Source organism: Rattus norvegicus, chromosome 5 (genome assembly GCF_036323735.1).
Source record: "Rattus norvegicus strain BN/NHsdMcwi chromosome 5, GRCr8, whole genome shotgun sequence".
In the NCBI taxonomy this organism is placed as follows: domain Eukaryota; kingdom Metazoa; phylum Chordata; class Mammalia; order Rodentia; family Muridae; genus Rattus; species Rattus norvegicus.
In genome coordinates, this window is record NC_086023.1 from 112,240,036 (window position 1) to 112,266,717 (window position 26,682).

Here is a 26,682-nt window from a genome sequence, read left to right on the forward strand (position 1 = left end):
TCTAATAAAGGTTACAACATTTTAATATCTTAGACTGGTTCTCAGACTATTTATGGCTAAAATCAAACTTAAAATATGGAACAATGGCTATAATCTCATGGTGAACTCTATGAGGAAGGAAATATACAGCATTTAATTTAATGTCTAACTCTTTTATAAATATCCAAGAGGGATGAGCTAAAAACAAGCTGAAAATACCAGGAGAACAATAACAGAAAGCAAAACCAATGAAACAAACTTCCAGCGTTGAAAATGAAGAACTCATAAGTACACACAATAGACTTCACTGCTCGCTGGTCTTCAGATTGCTTTCACACCCCATGGAATAGAACAAATAAAGCCAAATACATGCCACTTGAAGGGAACAGAAATATCCTACAGTGGGAAATTGTTCTAGGTGGCAGAAAGAAAAAAGGCTCAGTAACTCAAACAAATGAAAGATTACTTAGAAATGTTTAACAATAGATCTTATAAAGGGAATGGTTAACAAGCAACATATGCAAAATGATTTGGCAGGTTCAAATATTGTGACATTCATATTGTCCCTTTTTCCTAAACATTAATATGTAGTTTTGCAGGGAAACTACATATCTCAAACTGAAAATTTCAATTTCCCACGGAAATACTTTGATAAATGCAAACATATAGTTAACATAAACTTCAATACACTCTAAAAAGTATCATCAACCACAATGTTTACCATAATATAGTCAAAATTATGTCCCTCTTGGATGTATACAATATCATTGTAAAAAGTGTAGAACATGTTCTGGAAAAGAGACTGGATTTCTTTAAAAAATGAAAGGACAACAAACCAGCACACCAGTGTCCACTCAATGTAAGATAACCAGTAGGGAGGCTAGTCCATGGGGAAGACCATATCTCTCATTTTTAGCATTCATCAGTTGCACTGTTCTATGTCTAAGGCTGGGAACCCATGCGAATTTTGCCTTCAAGTAACATTTTATAGACTTTTTATGGTGAGGGTTTTTTTTGTTTTCAGAGCTGAGGACTGAACCCAGGGCTTTGTGCTTGCTACGCAAGCGCTCTACCACTGAGCTAAATCCCCAATCCCTATGGTTAGGCTTTATTTACACAAGAAATATGTTTGTATAGTAGACACACACACACACACACACACACACAGTTTTTTTAAGAAACAAATACTCTAGAGGAATTTTAATCCAGAAAAATGGTTGTATTGATCACATCTAAAGACCTTCTAGGTCTGTGTGATATATCTAGACTGCAATCACATACACACACAATCACAGATAAGGCCCTTATGAACATAGAAGAGCATGTGCCCTGTGCTATGGTGGGGCATCTTTGAGAATATGGCCCAGAGTGGTAGCTGCATTGTCAGATAGATCTGTTTCCAATTTTCTAAGGAACCTCCAGATTGATTTCCAGAGTAGTTGTACCAGTTTACAATCCCACCAGGAATGGAGGAGTGTTTCTCTCTCTCCATATTCTCACCAACATGTGTTGTCACCAGAGCTTTTGCTCTTAGCTATTCTGATTAGTGTGAGGTGGTATCCAGGGTCGTTTTGATTGCATTTCTCTGATGACTAAGAACTTTGAACATTTCTTTAAGTGCTCTGTAACTATTCGAGATTTCAGTGTGACTATTTTGTCACATTAGTTGAGCAAGGCTCAGAAAGTAGAGAGACAGGCTGCTTGGGTCTGTGAAACTGCAGAAAAGTAGGGATTTTGCCAGTTTTGAGTTACAGTGCTTATCTTCTCAGGGAAGATAGAAGAACCAGAAAGGAAATATAAATCTTTTGTATTGCAAAAATCAAGCTAGCAAATAGGTTTTGAAGGCTGGATTCAAATATAGAGGAGGACAAATGAAATTCAGTTCACAGAAGTGAAGTAATGTGCAGGTCTAGTCACAAGAACATGGGAAAAAGAGTACTATTCTCAGATATGAATATAAATGCTCATTTGGAAGGGAGAAGAAAGCAACCACAAGAGGGAGGGAGAGACCTGGGAGAGAAAGGGGACTAGGGACTAGGGCAGAGGGGAACATGATCTGGTATTGAGTGGGGGAAAAGAATTGAAGCCCTGAGGGTCAGCAGAAAGAATGGAAACAGGAAACATAGGGAGGTAGGAGGTTGGGAGTAGCGTCTGATGGGTGAGAGACACCCAGAACTCAAAGAGAGGGACCCTAGATGAAATTCCCTACAGTGAAGAGAGGGAACTTGTAGAGCCCACCTCCAGCAAAAAGACAGGGCAACAAGTGAGGGATGAGGTTGCTATCCCATAGCCGAAACTCTGACCCAGAATTGTTCCTGTCTGAAAGAACTGCAGGGACAAAAATGGAGAAGAGCCTGAGGGAAAGGAGGTCCAGTGACAGGCCCAAAGTGGGATCCAGCTCAAGGGGAGGCCTCAAGGACTGACACCATTACTGAAGCTATGGAGCATTCACAAAAAGGGACCTATCATGACTGCCCTCTGAAAGACCCAGTAAGCAGTGGAAAGAGTCACATGAAGATATTTGCATCCAACCAATGAACAGAATCTGTTGCCCCTGTGGTTGAATTAGGGAAAAGCTGAAGGAAGCTTAGGAGGAGAGTGACCCTGTAAGAGGACCAGCAGTCTCAGTTAACAGGTACCCTCCAGATCTCTCAGACACTGGATCACCAATCAGGCAGCATACGCCAGGTGATTTGAGGTCCCCAACACATATACAGCGGGGGAATAATGGGCCTGGGTTCAGTCAGAGAAGATGCCCCTCACCCTCAAGAGATTGAAGGCCCCAGGAAGTTTAGAGGACTTGTGGGGTGAGGCGGGCGGGGATATCCTTGTGGAGAGGGGTGGGGAGGAGGTATGGGATGTGGAAAAGTGGAAGGGTGGACTGAGAGGGGAAAATTTGGAGTGTAAAAATAAATAAATAAATAAATAAATAAATAAATAAATAAATAAATAAATGAATAACTGTAAACAATTCATAACTCTGTTGACTTTAAATATAAAAATAATTATCTATATATAAAAATAATTAGTAATATTGTAAAATAATTGCTAGTAGTTCATAATACTATTATTTTATACATGTTTTATTTACATAATTATCTATAAATTAAAAGTAGTATTTATTAAAATATTCATATATTTGTATATACAGAGAGAAAGAGAAAGAGCGAGAGATAAAACTAAGACACAGGTTATAGTTCATGAATATTTTTTCCAATATTCAACAATTTTTAATATTTAGGTAGTATTAGAAAATATGCATTGACTGATATCTCTACTGAATGTATTATAATATAATTAGAGCTCAGGAGATTTTTTTAAAAATATATTATGCACTGAAACTTTTAAGTTCAAAGTCAGGCAGGTCGGTATGTAATTCTGTTACTTTCAAATTCTATCCTGCTATTTGTAACATTCTAAACAAATGCATCCTTTTCTATAGTATTCAGTAGGGGTCCCTGATCTCTGACCAATGGTTGACTGTGAGAGTTTGTCTCACATCAGCTGTTGTTAGCGCCTCTCACAGGACAGCCATGCTATTCTCCAGTCTGCAAGTACAACATAGCATCTGTAACAGTCTCAGGGCCTGGTTATGGGATTTATCCAGTTGGGTCAGTCACTAGTTGGTCATTATCTTCAGGCTCTGCTCCATTTTTGTTCCTGCATTAGACTAAGGTCACTCACATTGAGTCCTGGGAGCCTCCCCCATCCCAATTCTGTGGGACTTTCTAGAGGTCCGGTCCCCCACTCCAGGCAGCTGAATATTTCCATTCATTCTCCTGCCACTCTGAGCATCTCTCCTGTCCCCGTAACTGATCCTAGCCCCCTTTTCTCCTTCCACTCACCTCTTCAACCCAAGTTCTTTTTTCCCTCTGCCTTCCATGATTATTTGTTTTCATTTCAAAGTGGGATTGCAGCATACTCATTTAGGGTTTCCTTTTTTTTTAACTTTTCAGGGTCTGTGTGGTGTATCATGGGTATGCTGTACTTTTTGGCTAATATCCACTTACTAGTGAGTACATACCATGTGTGTTCTTTTGGACCTAGGTTACCTCACTGAGGATGACATTTTTTAGTTTCATTCATTTGCCTGCAAAATTCTCAATATCCTTGGTTTTTAATAGCTGAATAGTATGCCATTGTATAAATGAACCATGTTTTTGTATACATTCTTCCTCCAGATGAGTGACATCTAGATTGCTTCTGGTTTCTGGCTATTACAAATAAGGCTGCTATGAAGATAGTGGAGAACATGTCCTTGTGCTATAGCAGAGAATCTTTTGGGCATATGCCCAAGAGACTTATAGCTAGTTCATCAAGAAGAACTATTTTCAATTTTCTGAGGAAGTGCCAGATTGATTTCAAGATTTGTACAAGTTGGAAATCCTTCCAACAATGCTTGTATGGAAAAGTTAGGGGAAAGGATTGAAGAAACTCAAGGGGCTGCAATCCCACAGGAAGAGCAACAGTGTCAACTAACCTGGACCCTTAGGAGATCCAGAGACTGAGCCACCAATCAAAGACCATACTTAGGCTGGTCTGAGCCCCTGGGTATATATATATACTAGAGGACTACCTTTTCTGGCTTTAGTGGTAGAGGATGTGCCTAATCCGGTATAGATTTAATGCCTCAGGGTGAAGGGATGCCTGGTAGGTGGTGAGGTACCCTCTCAGAGTCAAATACAAAGGGAAATGGAAGTAGAGAACTCTGCGAGGGGAACTGGGTTCGTGGCATTTAGGATGTAAATAAAATAATTAATAAAAAATAAATTAATAAATAAAAAAATAAAATTAATCATTTTACCATGAAAAGAAAATCCAGGATGATGAAGAGTAATTAGAAAAGGCAAACATTGAAGTGAGCCATTAATTTAAGGTATAACTCAAAAGCAAAAACATCACAAAACCCAAGTACTGAAACATCTAACATATTATACAAAAGGACAAATAAAATAAGGACCAAGATTTTGCACTATAAAGATGAATTTTAATGTAATACTTAGAAGAATTTTAATTTTGGATAGATAGAAAATTAGACCTGAATAGAGTAAATACATAATAATTAAATAATAATAATAAATAGTACAAAATTTAAATTCTTATATGTAGAAGCTAAAACCTAACACAGGAAAGTTAGTAGTAGAAAACAATAAAGGCGCATGGTGTAGGATCAGGTTATGGTCAGATGCATTTAAATCAATGTATTCATGAGTGGAAGTAGTACACTGACGTTAATATGTACAATTAGGTAATTCACTAATCCAGAAAGAGGAAAAGGTATTAGGGATATGTACAGGTCTCTGCTTTTGTTCTAGTATTTTAAGTAGATTATAATTGCAAGAGTAAAATGTTTGTGAATTTAAGAAGATCAAAATTAAGCCTATGTATTATTTTAATGCTCTAATTTAAAATACTTGAATTATGTGTATATTTTGTGTGTACATCTATTATCAACCTAAAACTAATATCATCTGGTGATTGGTAATCTCACATTTTTGTGTAGTAAAACATCTAAGAAATGGTTATTCCAAGGCCCTGAATGTACGAAAGACTACCTGACTAAGTAGAATGTTATCACTTTCTATCTCAGAAAAAGAAGCATAATTAAGGCTCAGCCAATTGGCTGCTACACTTAGGCTCTTTAAAATTAACCTAGATCTTTGTATCCAGATGCCAATGGGCAGTGAAGGAGGTGAAAGAGTTAGCTGAGTTGAAAGTCTAGCAGTATCCACAATGAGGTCTGATATCAGCACACCCAGAATGTTTCTCACAAATAAGTTCTACCAAAGATTATATGCATGGTTTTCGTGACTTTATCTGTTAACACTCGTATTCAGCTATCTTTGAACACCATGCTCAGTAAAAAACTAATGGTTTTGTTCAATGGAATAGATTTTTTTTTATTTTGTTAATAGAACACACTGTCTAATTTTCTGAATAGTTGGCACAATATTTTTGTTGTTGTATTGGGTGACAATATTTTTCTTCCACATTGCTGGAAATATTTTTAGATTCTTCTTTTTGGTATAAATTATTACCATTCTTGTATTATTTGAAAAAGAAAGAACAACACAAAACAGAGCTCAATCTAAAAATATACCATGTCAGAAACAAGTGAAAACTAATTAATTTTTTATTTTCAAACAGCTCTCTAATTGGACACAAGACCCTATCAATAAGAAAATATCATGCCTGATAGTGGATGCTTACTTCAGTATGAGTGTTAGAGAGCTAATCCTGGAGTACAAGATTCTACCACTACTTTACTAAGATAGTCTGTCTACTACCAACAGTATAGACATTTATTTAACCCAAGATTTAAATGTAGTCTTCAAGATTCTTGAAAGAGACTACTCCTTGCCATGAACAGAAACAATTACAGAAAAGCACTATCAATCAAAACAGAGATTGTAGAATCCTCTACCAGCAGGTATATCTAAAAACCACAACCATACCCGAGGCTCAGGTAACACAGCAGAAGAATGTGAGTAAGACTGTAAGAGCTGTGGGATCAGGGCGTATGTTGTGAGGTCATTTTCCCTAGTAATATCAGAAGTTACACCAATAATGTCTCAACATTTCTGTCTAAACATAAAGAGAACTAGTAAAACAATAATGGACATGCGAGTGGATGGAGAAAAGCCCATACGGACTCAAACCTGAAAAAGAATAATTAAAAACACCGAGAGTGGTAGATACAGTCTTCTTCAGGGGAGTACAAACCAGTTCATTTTCCAATTCCAAATAGCCATCCCTGAGAACATACATGGGAATTACATTGTACGTACGGAGCAGAATTACACACAGACAAACAGACACACACACACACACACACACACGAACACATATACATAATGTACAATATGTAATATAGTACATATGCATATTTAATGTACACATACATGAATATATGCATAGTTATTATATATACATGTACCCAATTTGATATTTTGCTACCTTCTATTAGATAATATATCTTACATGAACACACATATATATACATATAAATATATATATACATAAGTAATATATAATGCATATATGTATGTATACATACATATGCTTGTAGTGACAATTTATAAAAAAGAGCACATTAATTTAAAGAAGAGAAATCAGGGTACATGAGAGAGTTTGGAGGGAGCATATGGAAGAAATGATGTTATATTATCTTAATAAGTGAAAATCTTTTACAAATCTAACTTCGAATAAAATAAGTGAGAGCATCTCACATATTATATGTGAAAATGTGGAAGATATTCTAAAATGTCTTAAGTTTTTCATTCTAGGCATCATTTGGTTATTATAAAAGGAAGGCATGGAAATTATTTGCATGATGAAATAGTTCAGATATCAGTGGAATAGGCAGCTTCACGTGATAGCATTTCAACAGTGATTTCAGTTGACATACTTTCTAAGAATATCACCATCTCTAAATAGGAAATAATCCTTGTCGTCTAGAACTGCTTTGGTGCCTCCATATTCTAGGAGAAGAACTTTGTCTCCAACTTTCACACTGACAGGCTGAATCTCTTCACTCTTTTCTTTCATGCCTGATCCCACAACCACGATCGTTGCCTGCAACACTTTTCCTTGTGTCGTTTCTGGAAGCATAATGCCACCTTTGGCTACAGTTACCACAACACTCCTTTCAGCCAATACTCTGTCAGGGAGCAGACGAGACTTCCTAAAAACTTGTCCAGCCATGACTTGCACCATTGAAGGTCCGGGCTCTGCCAAAGTGTCTTATTTTATTGATTCATATATAATGTTCAGTATGGAACATAAGAAACAGTATGTCCACTTTCGTGTCATTATTAATTATGTTACTTCAAAGTTTAATGAGATTCATTTTCTCCTTCCCTCCTGTTTTCATCATTTCTTTAAAACAAATGTTTCTCAAAAACATATAACTCAGTTAAAAGTTGAACATAGTTGTTTGGCATCTAAGTTGAAACTTATAGGACCACGAATAAACTACCTCCTAAGTAAGATTCCAAGGCCTTTGCCTCTGAGGCTTAATGAATGATAAAAGAATATGTTTAGCAAGTGGATCCACTTTTTTAAATCTTCTATATGCAAATTAATGTTAAGGGACTTTGTTTTAATCATGATAGGTAATAGTGTTAAAGATGTAATTCATTATACATGTGTTGTATCATTTATATTTAAAATCCTTCATCCATTATCTAAGTTCTCTCCTAGATTTTTAGTTTGTAATTTGTAGTTTTGAGACAGGTTCTCACCTTGTAGACCTGTGTGATCTGATACTTGCTATATAGTCCAGTCTGGCCTAGAACATCATAGACATCTATCTTATTCTGCCTCTCCAGTTGCTGGGATTCAAGGTATGGCCACCAAGCATTCCTAAGTCAGTGAAAATATATTTCTACTATTTTTACTTTTATCTCTTTTATCAGCCTTCTCTTCTGAAAGCTTAAATTATCCTACCCTCCTGGAAATTTAAAAACGTCTGTGCATTTATGACTTTGTGCGTTTTAAAAATGCTTATCCCATCCCTAAAACTAATATGGATTTTTTTTCTTTTTTTATTATTATTAACTTGAGTATTTCTTATTTACATTTCGAGTGTTATTCCCTTTCCCGGTTTCTGGGCAAACATCCCCCTAATCCCTCCCCCTCCCCTCCTTTATGGGTGTTCCCCTCCCCATCCTCCCCCCATTGCCGCCCTCCCCCCAACAATCTAGTTCACTGGCAGTTCAGTCTTAGCAGGACCCAGGGCTTCCCCTTCCACTGGTGCTCTTACTAGGATATTCATTGCTACCTATGATGTCAGAGTCCAGGGTCAGTCCATGTATAGTCTTTAGGTAGTGGCTTAGTCCCTGGAAGCTCTGGTTGCTTGGCATTGTTGTTCATAAGGGGTGTTACTCTGACAAAATGTCTAAGTTGAGCAACTTAAAGTAGGAATGGTTCCTTTTAGCTTAGAAGATAGTCAGCTGCATCCAGAGTTGTTGAGGCAGTTTGAAGACCCAAGCTCTGAAGGAATTTCCTCAGTGTTGAAATATTTCCTTCTAGCAGTCAGGAGAAAGCTTATCAGACTCTGAAAGTTAATGAATCTACAAAACTCAGGAAACTCACCAATCTTAGAAAACCCAGTATGTACAAAAAGTAAAAAGATTTGCAATGTTTCTCTTTAGTTTACATAAGCAATGAACAATGCATAGGGGAAAGAGATGCTTCTGGAAAGCTGCTTGTATTATTGGAAACTTCCTCATATTTTGTTTTTTAAGGTCGTCACTCATTCTGGTTAACATTCATTTTTATTGCTGTTATTATAGCTGCTTTTGTGTCATTCACTTAAACAAACCTCTACTCATGTTTTCAAAATTCGTGGGATTGTCAAGCCAGGCATAGATGTAACCAAGTATTTGGTAGGTCATCAGTGTCTTACCCAAGAACAAAAGCACTTTTTGTTCATGTATCACAAAGAAATAAATTATACCATGGATCCAAATAGAAATTGACAGAACCGAAGATGGTCAGGGAATTGAACCCATTGCATAATTCCTGCAATGTTATAAGACATGGAATTGTGTTCTGAAGCGGATAGTTTTGAGATCAGAAAATCTGCAGTGGCAGTCCCAGTATGACAACCATCTTCTGGGTGATGTGCCACAGTATTTGTGCTTCATGTTATATGTGATTAGATAAGTAGTCTAGGTCTGTGAAAATGGAGTGCCCTTGAAGAGAACGTCCTGGTGGTCATTTTTATCTCTCTGACATGCTTCTAACCTAAATGGATTTTGGTGTATGAGCACAAATATGACTGCAGCACACATGATTGATTAGAATATATTCCAGTTTCTGACAGTGGTATGAATGTGAATAGACCTTATTCACACCATGATGGGAGCGGTGTGGATTTTACTGCGGGTGATAAGACATGCAACTGAGACGTATCAGTGTTCCCAGAGAGAACTTGCCCTTCTAAGGGAGTAATTACACTGTGAAAAACCATGAGGATATTATCTTCCATTTTAGCCTTTGCATTAACAGAAAAGAAAATGAAAGGCAGAGAATGAGATTGAAGCTCTATTTTTTATACCTAGTGGAGTATAAGGGCAAAACTACAAGTTATACCCATGTTAAGAGTCTTTCCTAGACCAAACATGGAGAATCTGTGGAAAGTAAGTTGAATAGTGAGGATAGGGAGGAAAAAGTAGAAATGATAAAACATACTTCTCAGTGATCTGACCTTTAAGACAGAGAAGAAGAAATATAATGACTCAGCATGCTGAGATACCTTTTAATAATGTCCCAGCAAAAGAAACTATATGCTAGTCAAGTAAAACTATGCGTGTGAACTTCTTGAAGTGAAGAAATTTTAAGCAAGAAATGAGAGTCTCTCACAGCCTGAATAGTGAGGCTGAGGTCGTATAAGAAAATGTGTCAGAGAGTCAAAAGATGGAAAACAGTAATATCTATGTATCACTCTTATAAAAGGGTTGCTTAATTTTATATAATAAAAAAAGAAATCAGTGCCTCAAGGAGAGGCTCACAGGAGCAATTGGAGATGCTTGCTGTTTGCCAAGTGTGGTTCTTGTGGATATCAGAAACAAGAAGGCAATAGAGGGTAAATAGACATTATCGAATGAATTGAGTGTATGAGATGCTCTATTTTGATAAATATAAAGGCCTGATAGGACTGTGTTCATAAGAGCTATGAAAGAGGTGACTTCAGCAGGTACCTTGTACCTGAGGCTTTCAGGCATTGATTCATTGTAGGTAGTTACATTTACAAGATTGGAAGGATTCTAGTGGATATTAATGATTTAATACTCATATAAATTGGTCTCACAAAATCTTAAAGTATGCAAGAGGAGTTTCAAAAGCAAAAATATATGATGAGGCCTATTTGTATTACTAAAAACTAAATATGGCTAGATTTATGTCAAGATGAGAGCCCTGAAACTGGTATTGTCACTGCCATCCATACCAGTGTGCTAAACACTGCTCATTTGACAAAAGAATTGTGTGCCTTTTCATGTTCTCTGGATCTTACCAACACAACTCTTATAATTTAGCTGCTTAGTTTCTGAATGTCACTAATTTGTTTCAACTGGAGGGATTCAGGTTTTTTCCCCCAAGGTTACTTTCACACTTCTGTTAATAGTCATGATATGGTTGGACAGAGTTCATCCTTGATATTCTGCCCACTGTTTGAAAAATGTTAATTATATAGAGGATATAATACTAGGTTCTAATATTATTTATACATTTTAAAGCATCAGGAAGGCACACAAATGCACATAAAAGAATGTGAATGGAAAAAAATCAGTCTGCGAAAGATTCAAGGGTCAGACACAGCTCTGAAATTCTTGGAAGTATTAAGGTCAAATCAAATACTTTTCACTTGTGACACAGTAATGTAGAAACAACCATACCTAGAAATCATTTATCTTTTTAGGAAGGTTTACCTATCCCATTTTGCTCAAGATGCTCTTTGACCTGGACCAACCAGTGAGTCTTCAGTGAAAGGGTCCTGAGTAGGAGGGCCAGGAGCTGAGATGATAAAGAACAAATTGGAAACTTTATGATCAGGTCTTACTTAAATTGATGGCTGATGAAAGAAGTGAAACATCTTATATAGTATTTGCAGGTGTAATTTGGAACACAGTCAGTAGAGAGCTATCATACTGTAGATGAAGTTAAGAGGAGTCTAATCATCCAATGATGCACAAGATATATCACAGACATTGGAGGCTTGCCATACTAGGGCCTTGGGACTTAAAATCATAGTCACATAAGATGGGAATTGTTAATTTCACAGGATCAGAAGTCATATATTCCCCTAAGACTCTGATCCCAGGACAGTACCAGCTTTCAAATCATATTTCTAGGTTTAGAGAAATTGATGTCTTCCTTTTCATATATCAGAGTCTCAGGGAATGCTCACAAATGCTCTGGCACCAGACTACTACTGGCATTGCCAAGCAGGTTCCTGTCCTAAAGAAGGAGCTTTGTTTCTTCACCATACATCAAGGCCCAAGAAAAAGGCTTGGTTCAATAAAACCCTCAGCAGCTCATAATTTCTATAACTTGGTAATAGGGTATAATATGATGTTGAAAACAAAAAGCTCAAGAGTCATTTGTACAGACATGAGATCCTTGTAGGATCAACTAGCCATCTTCTGTCCCAAACATGAGCAATTCGGAACAAAAGTATCAATACTAGCTATACATAAAGCAGTAGACTTCATCACTAGGCCCACCTCAATATCAACAAAAACAATTTAACCAATGAAAGGGTGACTATTTCTGGTAAGGTACAAATCAATGTATTCAAAGGTGTCAAGCATATTCACACTACCAGTGTGGAGCTTGCAAGCACTGCTGCCATTATCATATAAGCTATGATGACAATGGTGTCCTTTCAAGTCACTAGACCATCTCCAGTAACTTGTCCAACAGTCAAATTGACAAAGTGTTAGAAGAACTGCTCATGCTATAGTTACCTACTTAATCAATGGAACAATGATTGTCCAAATAAAATGGATAGCTATAGCAAATTAAAAGAAGCCGGTACCATTAAAATGGATTCAAGAAACTCTTTTTTCTATTTTTTCTTAGTCAAAGAAATATAAGACAAATACATTATATTGTTTTAGTAATTTCTTTAAAGTATTGGCAACCACAAGTCTCATAGTATTATTATGTATGATTAATCAAATTTCAGCTAAAAGAAAATATTCAATTTTTCATATATGCAACTTTAATTAAAACAACATAATCTGAAGTCTTTAAAAGGGAAAACAACTTCTACTTTTTGGACCTTTAGATGGGATTCCTGGGTTAAGAAACATAGATCTTTATCTGAACATTTGACTTGATATAGGAATCAATTTAAATAGTCAAGTAAGAGTATAGTAATAAAGTTTGAGAACTGAGACAATCATCTTTAAAGTTCAATTTGATTAAAATTAGCAGATATTAAAATAAATCTATAGATTAATAATGAAAGCATACTATTATTATAATTATTCTATATGAAAATTGAAAACGGGATTATTAGTTTGAAAAATTAGTTCTAAAAAACTTTATTCAACAACTAGTAGTAATTAATTGTAGCACTGTGAAGAAAGTCCAGGAAAGGGGCCTTGTAATCATTTTTCTGTTAAGTTAGCTAATATATGAATGATAGCTGATACTTGTCACCTAGATCAACTTTAAGTGACCATTTAGAAATAATAAAACTGAACTTTTTTTTTTTTTTTTGGTTCTTTTTTTCGGAGCTGGGTACCGAACCCAGGGGCTTGCGCTTCCTAGGCAAGCGCTCTACCACTGAGCTAAATCCCCAACCCCAAAATTGAACTTTTTTTTTGGTTCTTTTTTTCAGAGCTGGGGATCGAACCCAGGGCCTTGCGCTTCCTAGGTAAGCGCTCTACCACTGAGCTAAATCCCCAGCCCCAAAATTGAACTTTTATAATGCAGTATCTACAAAGATTAACTCAAGATTGGCTCTGAATTAAGTGTGAAGATTTTAACTGGGAGGTGAACATAGAAGAAAAGCTTCATAATGTTAGTTTTATCAGTATTTGATGTTTTTAAACTTATTTCATCAAAAGCATTGAAACAAAAGCAAGTATAGATATATGAGAATACATGAAACGAAGAGAAATCCAAAGAGCTGAAATAAATAAACAAAATGGAATGACAAACTTTTAAGATGCAAAAAATATGTATCCACTAAGGGACATAGATGTATATGTATGTATATGTATATATTTGGAATGCCTATACTTAATATAATAAAAGTAACTTAACTAAAAGATTTGCCAAGAATTAAACAATTTTTCAAAGTTGACACAAAATTAAACAATGGGTATATAAGCAGATATAAAAACCTTCTAATCAGATAAATGCAATTCAAACCAAAATAGATATCTCACTCTGAAATTATATATATATGCATATATATATATGCTATTACCATAAAAGCAAACTAGAATCGCTTCAAAGTTGAGAAGAAATTGAAATGCTTGCATATTGTGATAAATAAGTTCATGAAATTTCAACATAGATGTTAGGATGTTAAAATGAGAATAGCCCCTGTAAGCTCATAGTTTGAATATTTGGTCTATAGTTGGTGAAACTGCAAAAGATTGGGTGATTTATCCTTATAGAAGGAGGTGCGTCTCATGAGACAGATTTTGAGGTGTCAAAAGACGTATGCCATTACAAATGTGCTTTCTTTGCCTATTGCTTGAGGATCAAGGTATGAGCTCTCAGCTGCACTTTCACCTATGAATTTGTTCCACTATCGTGGACAAGATTTGTTTCCTGATTAAAGCGAGACATGTTTGGAGGAAGGAGTCCCCTTCTTTCTTACTTCAGATGAGGACTTGATAGTTGATGCTATGATCGTCATTTTGAGATCATGAGGGAAAAGGCAAGTAAATGGCAGACACCTAAATTTTAACAAAACTTTGAACCCCTAAATACACACAAAACAACAAGCATATATCAGTAATCACTGAAAATATTGCTAAAGATAAGTCTATCTGGGCCCTCTGTTGTTAGCAACCAGTGCTGCTTAATCACTCTCAACTATCACATATAGTCAGAGAGACTTCCCAAGAGAAGTCATTTTCTTCCAAGCCCTCTTTTTAAGTGGAAAATAGAGTTTTTCTATTCCAACCACAGATTTCCCCCCATCCAAGCTTCCTAGTTTCTCCCTCACCAACCCTCTCACCCAGATCCATTCTCCCTTCATTTACTCCTCAGAAAAACACAGGCCTCTACATGATGATAGCCAAACAGAACAAAAAAAAGGATGTAATAAGACAAGGCAAATTCCTCCTATTGTTGTAGGACAAGGCAACCCAGTAGAAAGAAAAGAACCCCAAGAACAAGCAGAGTCAGAGATACACCGACTTCTACTTTTTGAAGTCCCACAAAACACCAGCAATACAAGAAACACACCTGACCATCAAGGATAAAAATTAACTCAGAGTAAAGGCTTAGACAAAGTTATTCTAAGAAAATGGACCTAAGGCACAAGGTAGGATAGTCATTTTAATATCTAACGAAATAAATTTCAAACCTAAATTGATCAAAATTCATCAAAGGGAAGTCCATTTCAATTCTTAATATCTATATCCATAACACAAGTATACCAACCATTGTAAAAAGCAAAAAAAAAAATAAAGAACTATTACAGCTTAAATCAAACATTGACCCTTACACACTGCTAGAGGGAGACTTCAATAACCCTCTTTCAATGGAAAGGTCATCCAGACAAAAATTAAAGTGAGAAATGCTGGTAGTAACTGATGTTATAAACAAAATGAACCTAACAGGTATTTACAGAGTATTCTATCCATGTACAAAGAATATAACTTCTCCTTAACACTTCACAGAACTTTCTCCAAATATCACATATTTTGGACACAAAGTAAGTCTGAACAGAGATAAATATTGAAATTAACACCGTGCATCCTATCAGACCACTAGCAATTAGAGACAGATATCAACATCAGAAATGAAACAACATGAAGTTTACAAATTCATGGAAATTGAGCAACTGCATACTAAATGAAAAATAAGTCACCATAGAAATAGAGAAAGTAATTGGCTGACTTTTTAAAAGGCAAAATGCCCTTGACAATTAAGGGGATGGTTTTATTCAATCTTCCCTCACACAAATGGAGTTCACAAGGAAGATCCCACTCCAACACAGCAGAAAACTCAGGCTTTATAGATGTGGTTACTGTGAGGGGTTTTGAGAAGTCTAGGCAGTTAGTCTCTGAAGAGAAGAAAGGCAATTGGGTTACATGCAAGAAAGGGGTGCTCCATTTCAGTTCACTGTTTCTTGAAACACAAAGTAAAATATATCTCAAATTGATGGCAGATTCTTGAGCAACCTTTGCTGCTGTCTGGGAACATAGGCTTAGATAAAGTTCAGCCTTGTCACTTGCTCTCAAATTAGGCCATAAAAAGAGAATTTAGTTCAAAGAGGGGAATGTTTGGTCGTTAATTTCTCATTTTTAAAGACTTTAAATTGTCTCTATATTTTCTTGTTACTTGAGAAGAGGGAAAGAGGACACTATTTTGAGGACATTGTATTTCGCTTGCCAGAAAAGGCCAGCATGATAAAAAGGAGTAGGTTACAACACCTTTTCTCTTTTAATATTTGAAAATTTGAACATTATTATTTAATTTGTCCTATGTTACTACTCTTATTTATGCCTTCCTTTTATATTTAGTTTTGTTCACTTTCTTCTTGTTGTTGATGCATTCTTTTATACATTTGAGTTGCATTGGCCTCAATAAAATATCTTAATTGTCTGGGGACATTCTTCCTTTTATGAGGTCTATCAAGACTTATAGCGAGTTTGTTTGCATTCAATTAGAAAATAGCTAGACATCCTTCGTTACATAAAGTCATTTCTGTAGTTTGATTTTGATATTGAAATAAATGATATACTTTAAGCTTCTTTAAAAGTGTTTGAGGAAATTACAAGCTCTCATCAGAAATTTAACATGTATTTGGAAGCTAGGCAAGTATAAAATGGTAAATATGGTGAAATAAAACAAGCTTTGTTTGCGTCCTGATGTATAATCTGATCATGCTCTGGTTTGACAATGATTTGAATAGAAAGCTTAGTTTCCCCTAAAGTCAAGAATGAAAGGTAAAAGAATACTTTGGCAGGAAAATCCAGTTGCAGAATATCTGTCTGTACTTTTCCTGTTCATGTGTCTTTTCACTCTGAAGAAGTTATTATTAAATCAACTGGTTTTCAATCGTTGCTTGGAACAATTTACTTAAATAGCTTCAATATTTGGTTTCTGAAAGTGTGAAAATGTGTGGTTTGTCTTTATATACAGATAAGCAAATCCAGGATCTTCTTTTTCCACCAGTGCTTAACACTTTCTCCCAGACCTTTATTATGTTAACTTCCTGGAAAACATTTGGACATGCAAGGATTCTAAGATCGAATTTAGATGGAAAGAGCATGAGTTTGTTTTTAAGACTCACAGGTTAGAATCCTCAATAGATTATGGTCTGAAGCTGGTATCATCACAGTTATCTGGATTAACATAGTACATTATCTGGCAGAAAATGATTCTCTTAAATGCTCTGGAGAAGTATCCTCCTCTGCTTTTTCATAACTCTATGATTCCTGGGAATCACTAGTGTTGTTTGTTGTTACAGCTCTATTCTTGCATTCTGCCAGGGTATTTTTGTTGCTGTTTGCTTTGCTTTTGTTTTTATTTTGTTTTTTTTATTGGATATTTTATTTATTTACATTTCAAATGTTATTCCTTTTCCCAGTTTCCCCTCAGCAAACTCTCTATCCTATTCCCCTTCCGCCTGCTTCTATGAGTGCTCCCCATTCACCTACCCACTCCCAACTCACAGCCCCGGCATTCCCCTACCTTGGGACATTAAGCATTAACAGGACCAAGGGCTTCTCCTCCCAATAATGCCAGGTAAGGCCACCTATGCTACATAGGCAGCTAGAGCCATGGGTGGCTCAATGTGTACTCTTGATCTGTACAGGGTTTAGTCCCTGGGAGCTCTTTGGGGTCTGGTTGGTTGATATTGCTGTTCTTCCTGTGGGATTGCAAACAGCTATCAGCCACTTCAGTCCTTTCCCTAACTCCTCCACTGGGGTTCCCATACTTGGTCCAATGGTTGGCTGTGAGCATCAGCATAGGGCAGAGCTTCAAAGGAGACAGCTATAACAGGCTCCTGTCATCAAGCACATTTTGGCATCCTCAATAGTGTCTGGGTTTGGTGTCTGCATATGGTTTGGATCCCCAGGTGGGGCAGTCTCTGGATGGCCTTTCCTTCACTTTCTGCTCCACTCTTTGTCCCTGTATTCCCTTTAGACAGGAGCAATCCTGGGTTAAAATTTTGAGAAGGGTGGATGGCCCCATCCTTGCCTAACCTCTGGGTATTGTCTCTAAAGGTTCTACCTCCCCTTTGTTGGGCATTTCAGCTAATCTCATCCCCACTGGGAACTAGGAGACTCTTGCTTTCCTGGCATCTAGGACTGCTGGTGACAGTTCTCCATCCGTAGTCCCTATTACTACCCGCAGTTCCCTATCACCATTCCCAATTACAACCCACTTCTCTTCAAATTCATGACACTCTGAATATCATCCCCATCTCCTCTCATACCTGATCTTGCCCCACTTTCCCCCTCCCTTTCCTTTCTTCCTCCCATGTCCTTCTGACATTCTACCTCCTGTGAGTATTTTGTCCCCCCCCCCTTTTTTTATTAACTTGAGTGTTTCTTATATACATTTCGAGTGTTATTCCCTTTCCCGGTTTCCGGGCAAACATCCCCCTTTCCCCTCCCCTTCCTTATGGGTGTTCCCCTCCCAACCCTCCCCCCATTGTCGCCCACCCCCCAACAGTCTAGTTCACTGGGGGTTCAGTCTTAGCAGGACCCAGGGCTTCCCTTTACACTGGTGCTCTTACTAGGATATTCATTGCTATCTATGAGGTCAGAGTCCAGGGTCAGACCATGTATAGTCTTTAGGTAGTGGCTTAGTCCCTGGAAGCTCTGGTTGCTTGGCATTGTTGTACATATGGGGTCGCGAGCCCCTTCAATCTCTTCCACTTCTTTCTCTGACTCCTTCAACGGGGTTCCTATTCTCAGTTCAGTGGTTTGCTGCTGGCATTCGTCTCTGTATTTGCTGTATTCTGGCTGTGTCTCTCAGGAGCAATCTACATCCGGCTCCTGTCGGTCTGCACTTCTTTGCTTCATCCATCTTGTCTATATGGGTGGCTGTATATGTATGGGCCACATGTGGGGCAGGCTCTGAATGGGTGTTCCTTCAGTCTCTGTTTTAATCTTTGCTCTCTCTCTTCCCTACCAAGGGTATTCTTGTTCCGCTTTTAAAGAAGGAGTGAAGCATTCACATTTTGATCATCCGTCTTGAGTTTCATTTGTTCTAGGCATCTAGGGTAATTCAAGCATTTGGGCTAATAGCTACTTATCAATGAGTGCATACCATGTATGTCTTTCTGTGATTGGGTTAGCTCACTCAGGATGATATTTTCCAGTTCCAACCATTTGCCTACGAATTTCATAAAGTCATTGTTTTTAATAGCTGAGTAATATTCCATTGTGTAGATGTACCACATTTTCTGTATCCATTCCTCTGTTGAAGGGCATCTGGGTTCTTTCCATTTTCTGGCTATTATAAATAAGGCTGCGATGAACATAGTGGAACACATGTCTTTCTTATATGTTGGGGCATCATTTGGGTATATGCCCAAGAGAGGTATAGCTGGATCCTCAGGCAGTTCAATATCCAATTTTCTGAGGAACCTCCAGACTGATTTCCAGAATGGTTGTACCAGTCTGCAACCCCACCAACAATGGAAGAGTGTTCCTCTTTCTCTGCATCCTCGCCAGCATTTGCTGTCACCTGAGTTTTTGATCTTAGCCATTCTCACTGGTGTGAGGTGAAATCTCAGGGTTGTTTTGATTTGCATTTCCCTTATGACTAAAGATGTTGAACATTTCATTAGGGGTTTCTCAGCCATTCGGCATTCCTCAGCTGTGAATTCTTTGTTTAGCTCTGAACCCCATTTTTAATAGGGTTATTTGTCTCCCTGCGGTCTAACTTCTTGAGTTCTTTGTATATTTTGGATATAAGGCCTCTATCTGTTGTAGGATTGGTAAAGATCTTTTCCCAATCTGTTGGTTGCCGTTTTGTCCTAACCACAGTGTCCTTTGCCTTACAGAAGCTTTGCAGTTTTATGAGATCCCATTTGTCGATTCTTGATCTTAGAGAATAAGCCATTGGTGTTTTGTTCAGGAGATTTTTTCCAGTGCCCATGTGTTCCAGATGCTTCCCTAGTTTTTCTTCTATTAGTTTGAGTGTATCTGGTTTGATAAGGAAGTCCTTGATCCACTTGGACTTAAGCTTTGTACAGGGTGATAAGCATGGATCGATCTGCATTCTTCTACATGTTGACCTCAAGTTGAACCAGCACCATTTGCTGAAAATGCTATCTTTTTTCCATTTGATGGCTTTGGCTCCTTTGTCAAAAATCAAGTGACCATAGGTGTGTGGGTCCATTTCTGGGTCTTCAATTCTGTTCCATTGGTCTATCTGTCTGTCTCTGTACCAATACCATGCAGTTTTTATCACTATTGCTCTGTAATACTGCTTGAGTTCAGGGATAGTGATTCCCCCTGAAGTCCTTTTATTGTTGAGGATAGTTTTAGCTATCCTGGGTTTTTTGTTATTCCAGATGAATTTGCAAATTGTTCTGTCTAACTCTTTGAAGAATTGGATTGGTATTTTGATGGGGATTGCATTGAATCTGTAGATCGCTTTTGGTGAAATGGCCATTTTTACTATATTAATCCTGCCAATCCATGAGCATGGGAGATCTTTCCATCTTCTGAGGACTTCCTAAATTTCTTTCTTCAGAGTTTTTGTGGGATTGCAGACTGGTAAAACCATTCTGGAAATCAGTCTGGAGATTCCTCAGAAAATTGGACATTGAACTGCCTAGGGATCCAGCTATAATTCCCTTGGGCATATACCCAAAAGATGCCTCAACATATAAAAGAGACACGTGCTCCACTATGTTCATCGCAGCCTTATTTATAATAGCCAGAAACTGGAAAGAACCCAGATGCCCTTCAACAGAGGAATGGATACAGAAAATGTGGTACATCTACACAATGGAATATTACTCAGCTATCAAAAACAACGAGTTTATGAAATTCGTAGGCAAATGGTTGGAACTGGAAAATATCATCCTGAGTGAGCTAACCCAAGACGGATGATCAAAATGTGAATGCTTCACTCCTTCTTTAAATGAGGAAAAAGAATACCCTTGGCAGGGAAGGGAGAGGCAAAGATTAAAACAGAGACGGAAGGAACACTCATTCAGAGCCTGCCCCACATGTGGCCCATACATATACAGCCACCCAATTAGACAAGATGGATGAAGCAAAGAAGTGCGGACCGACAGGAGCCGGATGTAGATCGCTCCTGAGAGACACAGCCAGAATACAGCAAATACAGAGGTGAATGCCAGCAGCAAACCACTGAACTGAGAATAGGACCCCCATTGAAGGAATCAGAGAAAGAACTGGAAGAGCTTGAAGGGGCTCAAGACCCCATATGTACAACAATGCCAAGCAACCAGAGCTTCCAGGGACTAAGCCACTACCTAAACACGATACATGCACTGACCCTGGACTCTGACCTCATAGGTAGCAATGAATATCCTAGTGAGAGCACCAGTGGAAGGGGAAGCCCTGGGTCCTGCTAAGACTGAACCCCCAATGAACTAGACTGTGGGGGGGAGGGCGGCAATGGGGGAGGGTTGGGAGGGGAACACCCATAAGGAAGGGGAGGGGGGAGGGGGATGTTTGCTCAGGGATCGGGAAAGGGAATAACACTCGAAATGTATATAAGAAATACTCAAGTTAATAAAAAGAAAAAGAAAAAAAAATGAAGTTCTTATTGTACAAATCTTTTACTTGCTTGGTTAAAGTCACACCGAGGTACTTTATATTATTTGGGTCTATTATGAAGGGTGTCGTTTCCCTAATTTCTTTCTCGGCTTGTTTCTCTTTTGTGTAGAGGAAGGCTACTGATTTATTTGAGTTAATTTTATACCCAGCCACTTTGCTGAAGCTTTAGTAGTTCTCTGGTGGAACTTTTGGGATCACTTAAATATACTATCATATCATCTGCAAATAGTGATATTTTGACTTCTTCTTTTCCGATCTGTAACCCTTGACCTCCTTTTGTTGTCTGATTGCTCTGGCTAGAACTTCAAGAACTATATTGAATAAGTAGGGAGAGAGTGGCCAGCATTGTCTAGTCCCTGATTTTAGTGGGATTGCTTCAAGTTTCTCTCCATTTAGTTTAATGTTAGCAATTGGTTTGCTGCATATGGCTTTTACTATGTTTAGGTATGGGCCTTGAATTCCTATTCTTTCCAAGGCTTTTATCATGAAGGGGTGTTGAATTTTGTCAAATGCTTTCTCAGCATATAATGAAATGATCATGTGGTTTTGTTCTTTCAGTTTGTTTATATAATGGATCACATTGATGGTTTTCCGTATATTAAACCATCCCTGCATGCCTGGGATGAAGCCTACTTGATCATGGTGGATGATTGTTTTGATGTGCTCTTGGATTCTGTTTGCCAGAATTTTATTGAGTATTTTTGCGTCGATATTCATAAGGGAAATTGGTCTGAAGTTCTCTTTCTTTGTTGGGTCTTCGATTGGTTTAGGTATAAGAGTAATTGTGGCTTCATAGAAGGAATTCGGTAGTGCTCCATCTGTTTCAATTTTGTGGAATAGTTTGGATAATATTGGTATGAGTTCTTCTATGAAGGTCTGATAGAATTCTGCACTAAACCCGTCTGGACCTGGGGTCTTTTTGGTTGGGAGACCTTTAATGACTGCTTCTATTTCCTTAGGAGTTATGGGGTTGTTTAACTGGTTTTTCTGTTCCTGATTTAACTTTGGTACCTGGTATCTGTCTAGGAAATTGTCCATTTCCTGCAGATTTACAAGTTTTGTTGAAAATAGGCTTTTGTAGTAAGATCTGATGATTTTTTGAATTTCCTCTGAATCTGTAGTTATGTCTCCCTTTTCATTTCTGATTTTGTTAATTTGGATACACTCTCTGTGTCCTCTCGTTAGTCTGGCTAAGGGTTTATCTATCTTGTTGATTTTCTCAAAGAACCAACTTTTGGTTCTGTTGATTCTTTCTATGGTCCTTTTTGTTTCTACTTGGTTGATTTCAGCTCTGAGTTTGATTATTTCCTGCCTTCTACTCCTCCTGGGTTTGTTTGCTTCTTTTTGTTCTAGAGATTTTAGGTGTGCTGTCAAGCTGCTGACATAAGCTCTTTCCTGTTTCTTTCTGCAGGCACTTAGCGCTATGTGTTTTCCTCTTAGCACATCTTTCATTGTGTCCCATATGTTTGGGTATGTTGTACCTTCATTTTCATTAAATTCTAAAAAGTCTTTAATTTCTTTCTTTATTTCTTCCTTGACCAGCTTATCATTGAGTAGAGCATTGTTCAAATTCCAGGTATATGTGGGCATTCTTCCCTATTGTTATTGCAGACCAGTTTTAGGCAGTGTTGGTCCAATAGCACGCATGGGATTATTTGTATCTTTCTGTACCTGTTGAGGCCCGTTCTTTGACCAATTATATGGTCAATTTTGGAGAAAGTACCATGAGGAGCTGAGAAGAAGGTATATCCGTTTGCTTTAGGGTAGAATGTTCTATAAATATCTGTTAAGTCCATTTGACTTATGCCTTTTCTTTGTCTGTCTACGTCTCTGTTTAATTTCTTTTTCCATGATCTGTCCATTGATGAGAGTGGGGTGTTGAAGTCTCCTACTATTATTGTGTGAGGGGCAATATGTGTTTTGAGCTTCAGTAAGCTTTCTTTTACGTATGTAGGTGCCCTTGTATTTGGGGCATAGATATTTAGGATTGAGAATTCATCTTGGTGGATTTTTCCTTTGATGAATATGAAGTTTCCTTCCTTATCTTTTTTGATGACTTTTAGTTGAAAATTGATTTTATTTGATATTAGAATGGCTACTCCAGCTTGCTTCTTCTGACCATTTGCTTGGAAAGTTGTTTTCCAGCCTTTCACTCTGAGGTAGTGTCTGTCTTTGTCTCTGTGGTGTGTTTCCTGTATGCAGCAGAATGCAGGGTCCTCGTTGCATAGGGTCCAGTTTGTTAATCTATGTCTTTATATTGGGGAGTTGAGGCCATTGATGTTGAGAGATGTGCTGGATTTGTAGAAAGATATTTTGTAAATTTGGTTTTGACATGGAATATCTTGGTTTCTCCATCTATGTTAATTGAGAGTTTTGCAGGATACAGTAACCTGGCCTGGCATTTGTGTTCTCTTATGGTCTGTATGACATCTGTCCAGGATCTTCTGGCTTTCATAGTTTTTGGCGAAAAGTCTGGTGTAATTCTGATAGGTCTGCCTTGAAATGTTACTTGACCTTTTTCCCTTACTGCTTTTAATATTCTTTCTTTATTTTGTGCTTTTGGTGTTTTGACTATTATTTGACGGGAGGTGTTACTTTTCTGGTCCAATCTATTTGGAGTTCTGTAGGCTTTTTGTATGCCTATAGGTATAACTTTCTTTAGGTTAGGGAAGTTTTCTTCTATGATTTTGTTGAAGATATTTACTGGTCCTTTGAGCTGGGAGTCTTCACTCTCTTCTATACCTATTATCCTTAGGTTTGATCTTCTCATTGAGTCCTGGATTTCCTGTATGTTTTGGACCAATAGCTTTTTCTGCTTTACATTATCTTTGACAGTTGAGTGAATGATTTCTATGGAATCTTCTGCTCCTGAGATTCTCTCTTCCATCTCTTGTATTCTGTTGGTGAAGCTTGTATCTACAGCTCCTTGTCTCTTCTTTTGGTTTTCTATATCCAGGGTTGTTTCCATGTGTTCTTTCTTGATTGCTTCTATTTCCATTTTTAATTCCTTCAACTGTTTGATTGTGTTTTCCTGGAATTCTTTCAGGGATTTTTGTGACTCCTCTCTATGGGCTTCTACTTGTTTATTTATGATTTCCTGGAATTCTTTCAGGGATTTTTGTGTCTCCTCTCTATGGGCTTCTACTTGTTTATTTATGATTTCCTGGAATCCTTTCAGGGATTTTTGCGATTCCTCTCCGTATGCTTCTACTTGTTCTCTAAGGGAGTTCTTCACGTCTTTCTTGAAGTCCTCCAGCATCCTGATCAAAAATGATTTTGAAACTAGATCTTGCTTTTCTGGTGTGTTTGGATATTCCGTGTTTTCTTTGGTGGGAGAATTGGGCTCCGATGAGGCCATGTAGTCTTGGTTTCTGTTCCTTGGGTCCCTGCGCTTACCTCTCTCCATCAGATTATCTCTAGTGATACTTTGTTCTGCTATTTCTGACAGTGGCTAGACTGTCCTATAAGCCTGTGTGTCAGGAGTGCTGTAGACCTGTTTTCCTCTCTTTCAGTCAGTTATGGGGACAGAGTGTTCTGCTTTCGGGCGTGTAGTTTTTCCTATCTACAGGCCTTCAGCTCTTCCTGTGTGCCTGTGTCTGGTGTTCACCAGGCAGGTCACTTGCAGCAGAAAAGTTGGTCTTACCTGTGGTTCTGAGGCTCAAGTTTGCTCATGGGGTGCTGCCAACAAGCTCTGCGTGGCGGCAGCAACCAGGAAGATCTGCGCCGCTCTTTCCGGGAGCTTCTGTGCACAAGGGTTCCAGATGGTCTTTGGCTTTTTCCTCTGGCGTCCGAGATGTGTGCAGAGTGCAGTCTCTTCTGGTTTCCCAGGCGTGTCTGCCTCTCTGAAGGTTTAGCTCTCCTTCCCACGCGATTTGGGTGCAGAGAACTGTTTATCTGGTCAGTCCCTTCAGGTTCTGACGGTGTCTCAGGTGCAGGAGTCCTGCTTCTCCTGGGCCCTCCCCCTCGGGAACCCAGAGACTGTATAGAGTTTCCTCTTGGGCCAGGGATGTGGGCAGGGGTGGGCAGTGTTGGTGGTCTCTTCCGCTCTGCAGCCTCTGGAGTGGCCACCTGACCAGGTGGTGAGGTCTCTCTCCCACGGGGTCTGGGAGCGGAGAGCTGCTGCGGGCCAGGATCCGTGGGTTTGGGACTCCAGGTAAACACAGGAAGTCCCCGGTCCTAGAGGAATTTTGCCTCTGTGTGTCCTGAGTTTACCAGGCAGGTCTCTTTCAGCAGAAAAGTTGGTCTTACCTGTGGTCCCGAGACTCAAGTTTGCTTGTGGGCTGCTGCCTACGAGCTCTGCCGCTAACTATAATTTTTAAATCTATTCCCCAACAGGGATTAAGTTCTTCATTATGTTAAACATCTATCCAACATCAGTTTCTGAAGTAAAGTAAATAAAGATTAATTTACTTAAAAACTACATCTTCCTAAGTAATAAACAACAGAAAATGATCTTGTATTCCTACAGGAGTGGATAACCAGAGTACATCTTTTCAGGAAATCTTGGGTCCACATTTTTCATAGGAATCTATTGGGATAATATCCCAAAGTAGTCTTATTTTCCATTTCCACCATGGTTAAGATCGTGGATAATTTAAAAATATTTCTTAACCTTTTCTATAACTTCTGAGACTTCAAATTTTATAGACCAATTGTAATTAACTTGCTTGGTTTTTTGCTGCTTAATTTTCTGCATATCTTGTATATTCTGCATACAATACCATTGGAGGACTTATGGCTGGCAAAGCATTTTCCCTATTCCATAAGTTGCCTCTTGAATTTACTGTTGTCCTCATAGAATATTTTTTTTTCGGAGCGGTGGATCGAACCCAGGGCCTTGTGCTTGCTAGGCAAGCGCTCTACCACTGAGCTAAATCCCCAACCCCGAATATTTTATTTTAATTCCATTCTGTCCCACTTGGTTTTGGTCTTTTTCCTGGTGAAATGAATTGTGTTCAGAGAGTGTTATATTGAGATTACCTTTAGTTGTATCCCCTACATTTTCTTCTAGAAAATTCAGTCTCTGGCTCCATTCAGAGTGTCTCTGATTACGAAAACAGAGTACAGACCCTGGTATGGATTTGGGGAATAGAGAATGAGTGCAGCCAAGATGGAATATGTCAATTTATTCCTTCCTCAAAAGACAAGAAATAAGTGTACTGGGTGATTCAGATGTACCATTGCTGGGTACATGCTTAAAGGAATACAGTATAGCTTATTATAGAGA

At 38.1% G+C, this 26,682-nt stretch overlaps 1 protein-coding gene across 1 annotated transcript; it reads right to left on the reverse strand.

The window, feature by feature from the left end:
- Positions 1–7,374: 7,374 nt before the first annotated feature.
- Hspd1l2 (heat shock protein family D (Hsp60) member 1 like 2) lies at positions 7,375–7,683 on the reverse strand. The gene has a single exon (XM_039111562.1). The coding sequence runs from the start codon at positions 7,681–7,683 to the stop codon at positions 7,375–7,377; it is 309 nt and encodes a 102-aa protein (XP_038967490.1).
- Between the last annotated feature and the right edge of the window lie 18,999 nt (positions 7,684–26,682).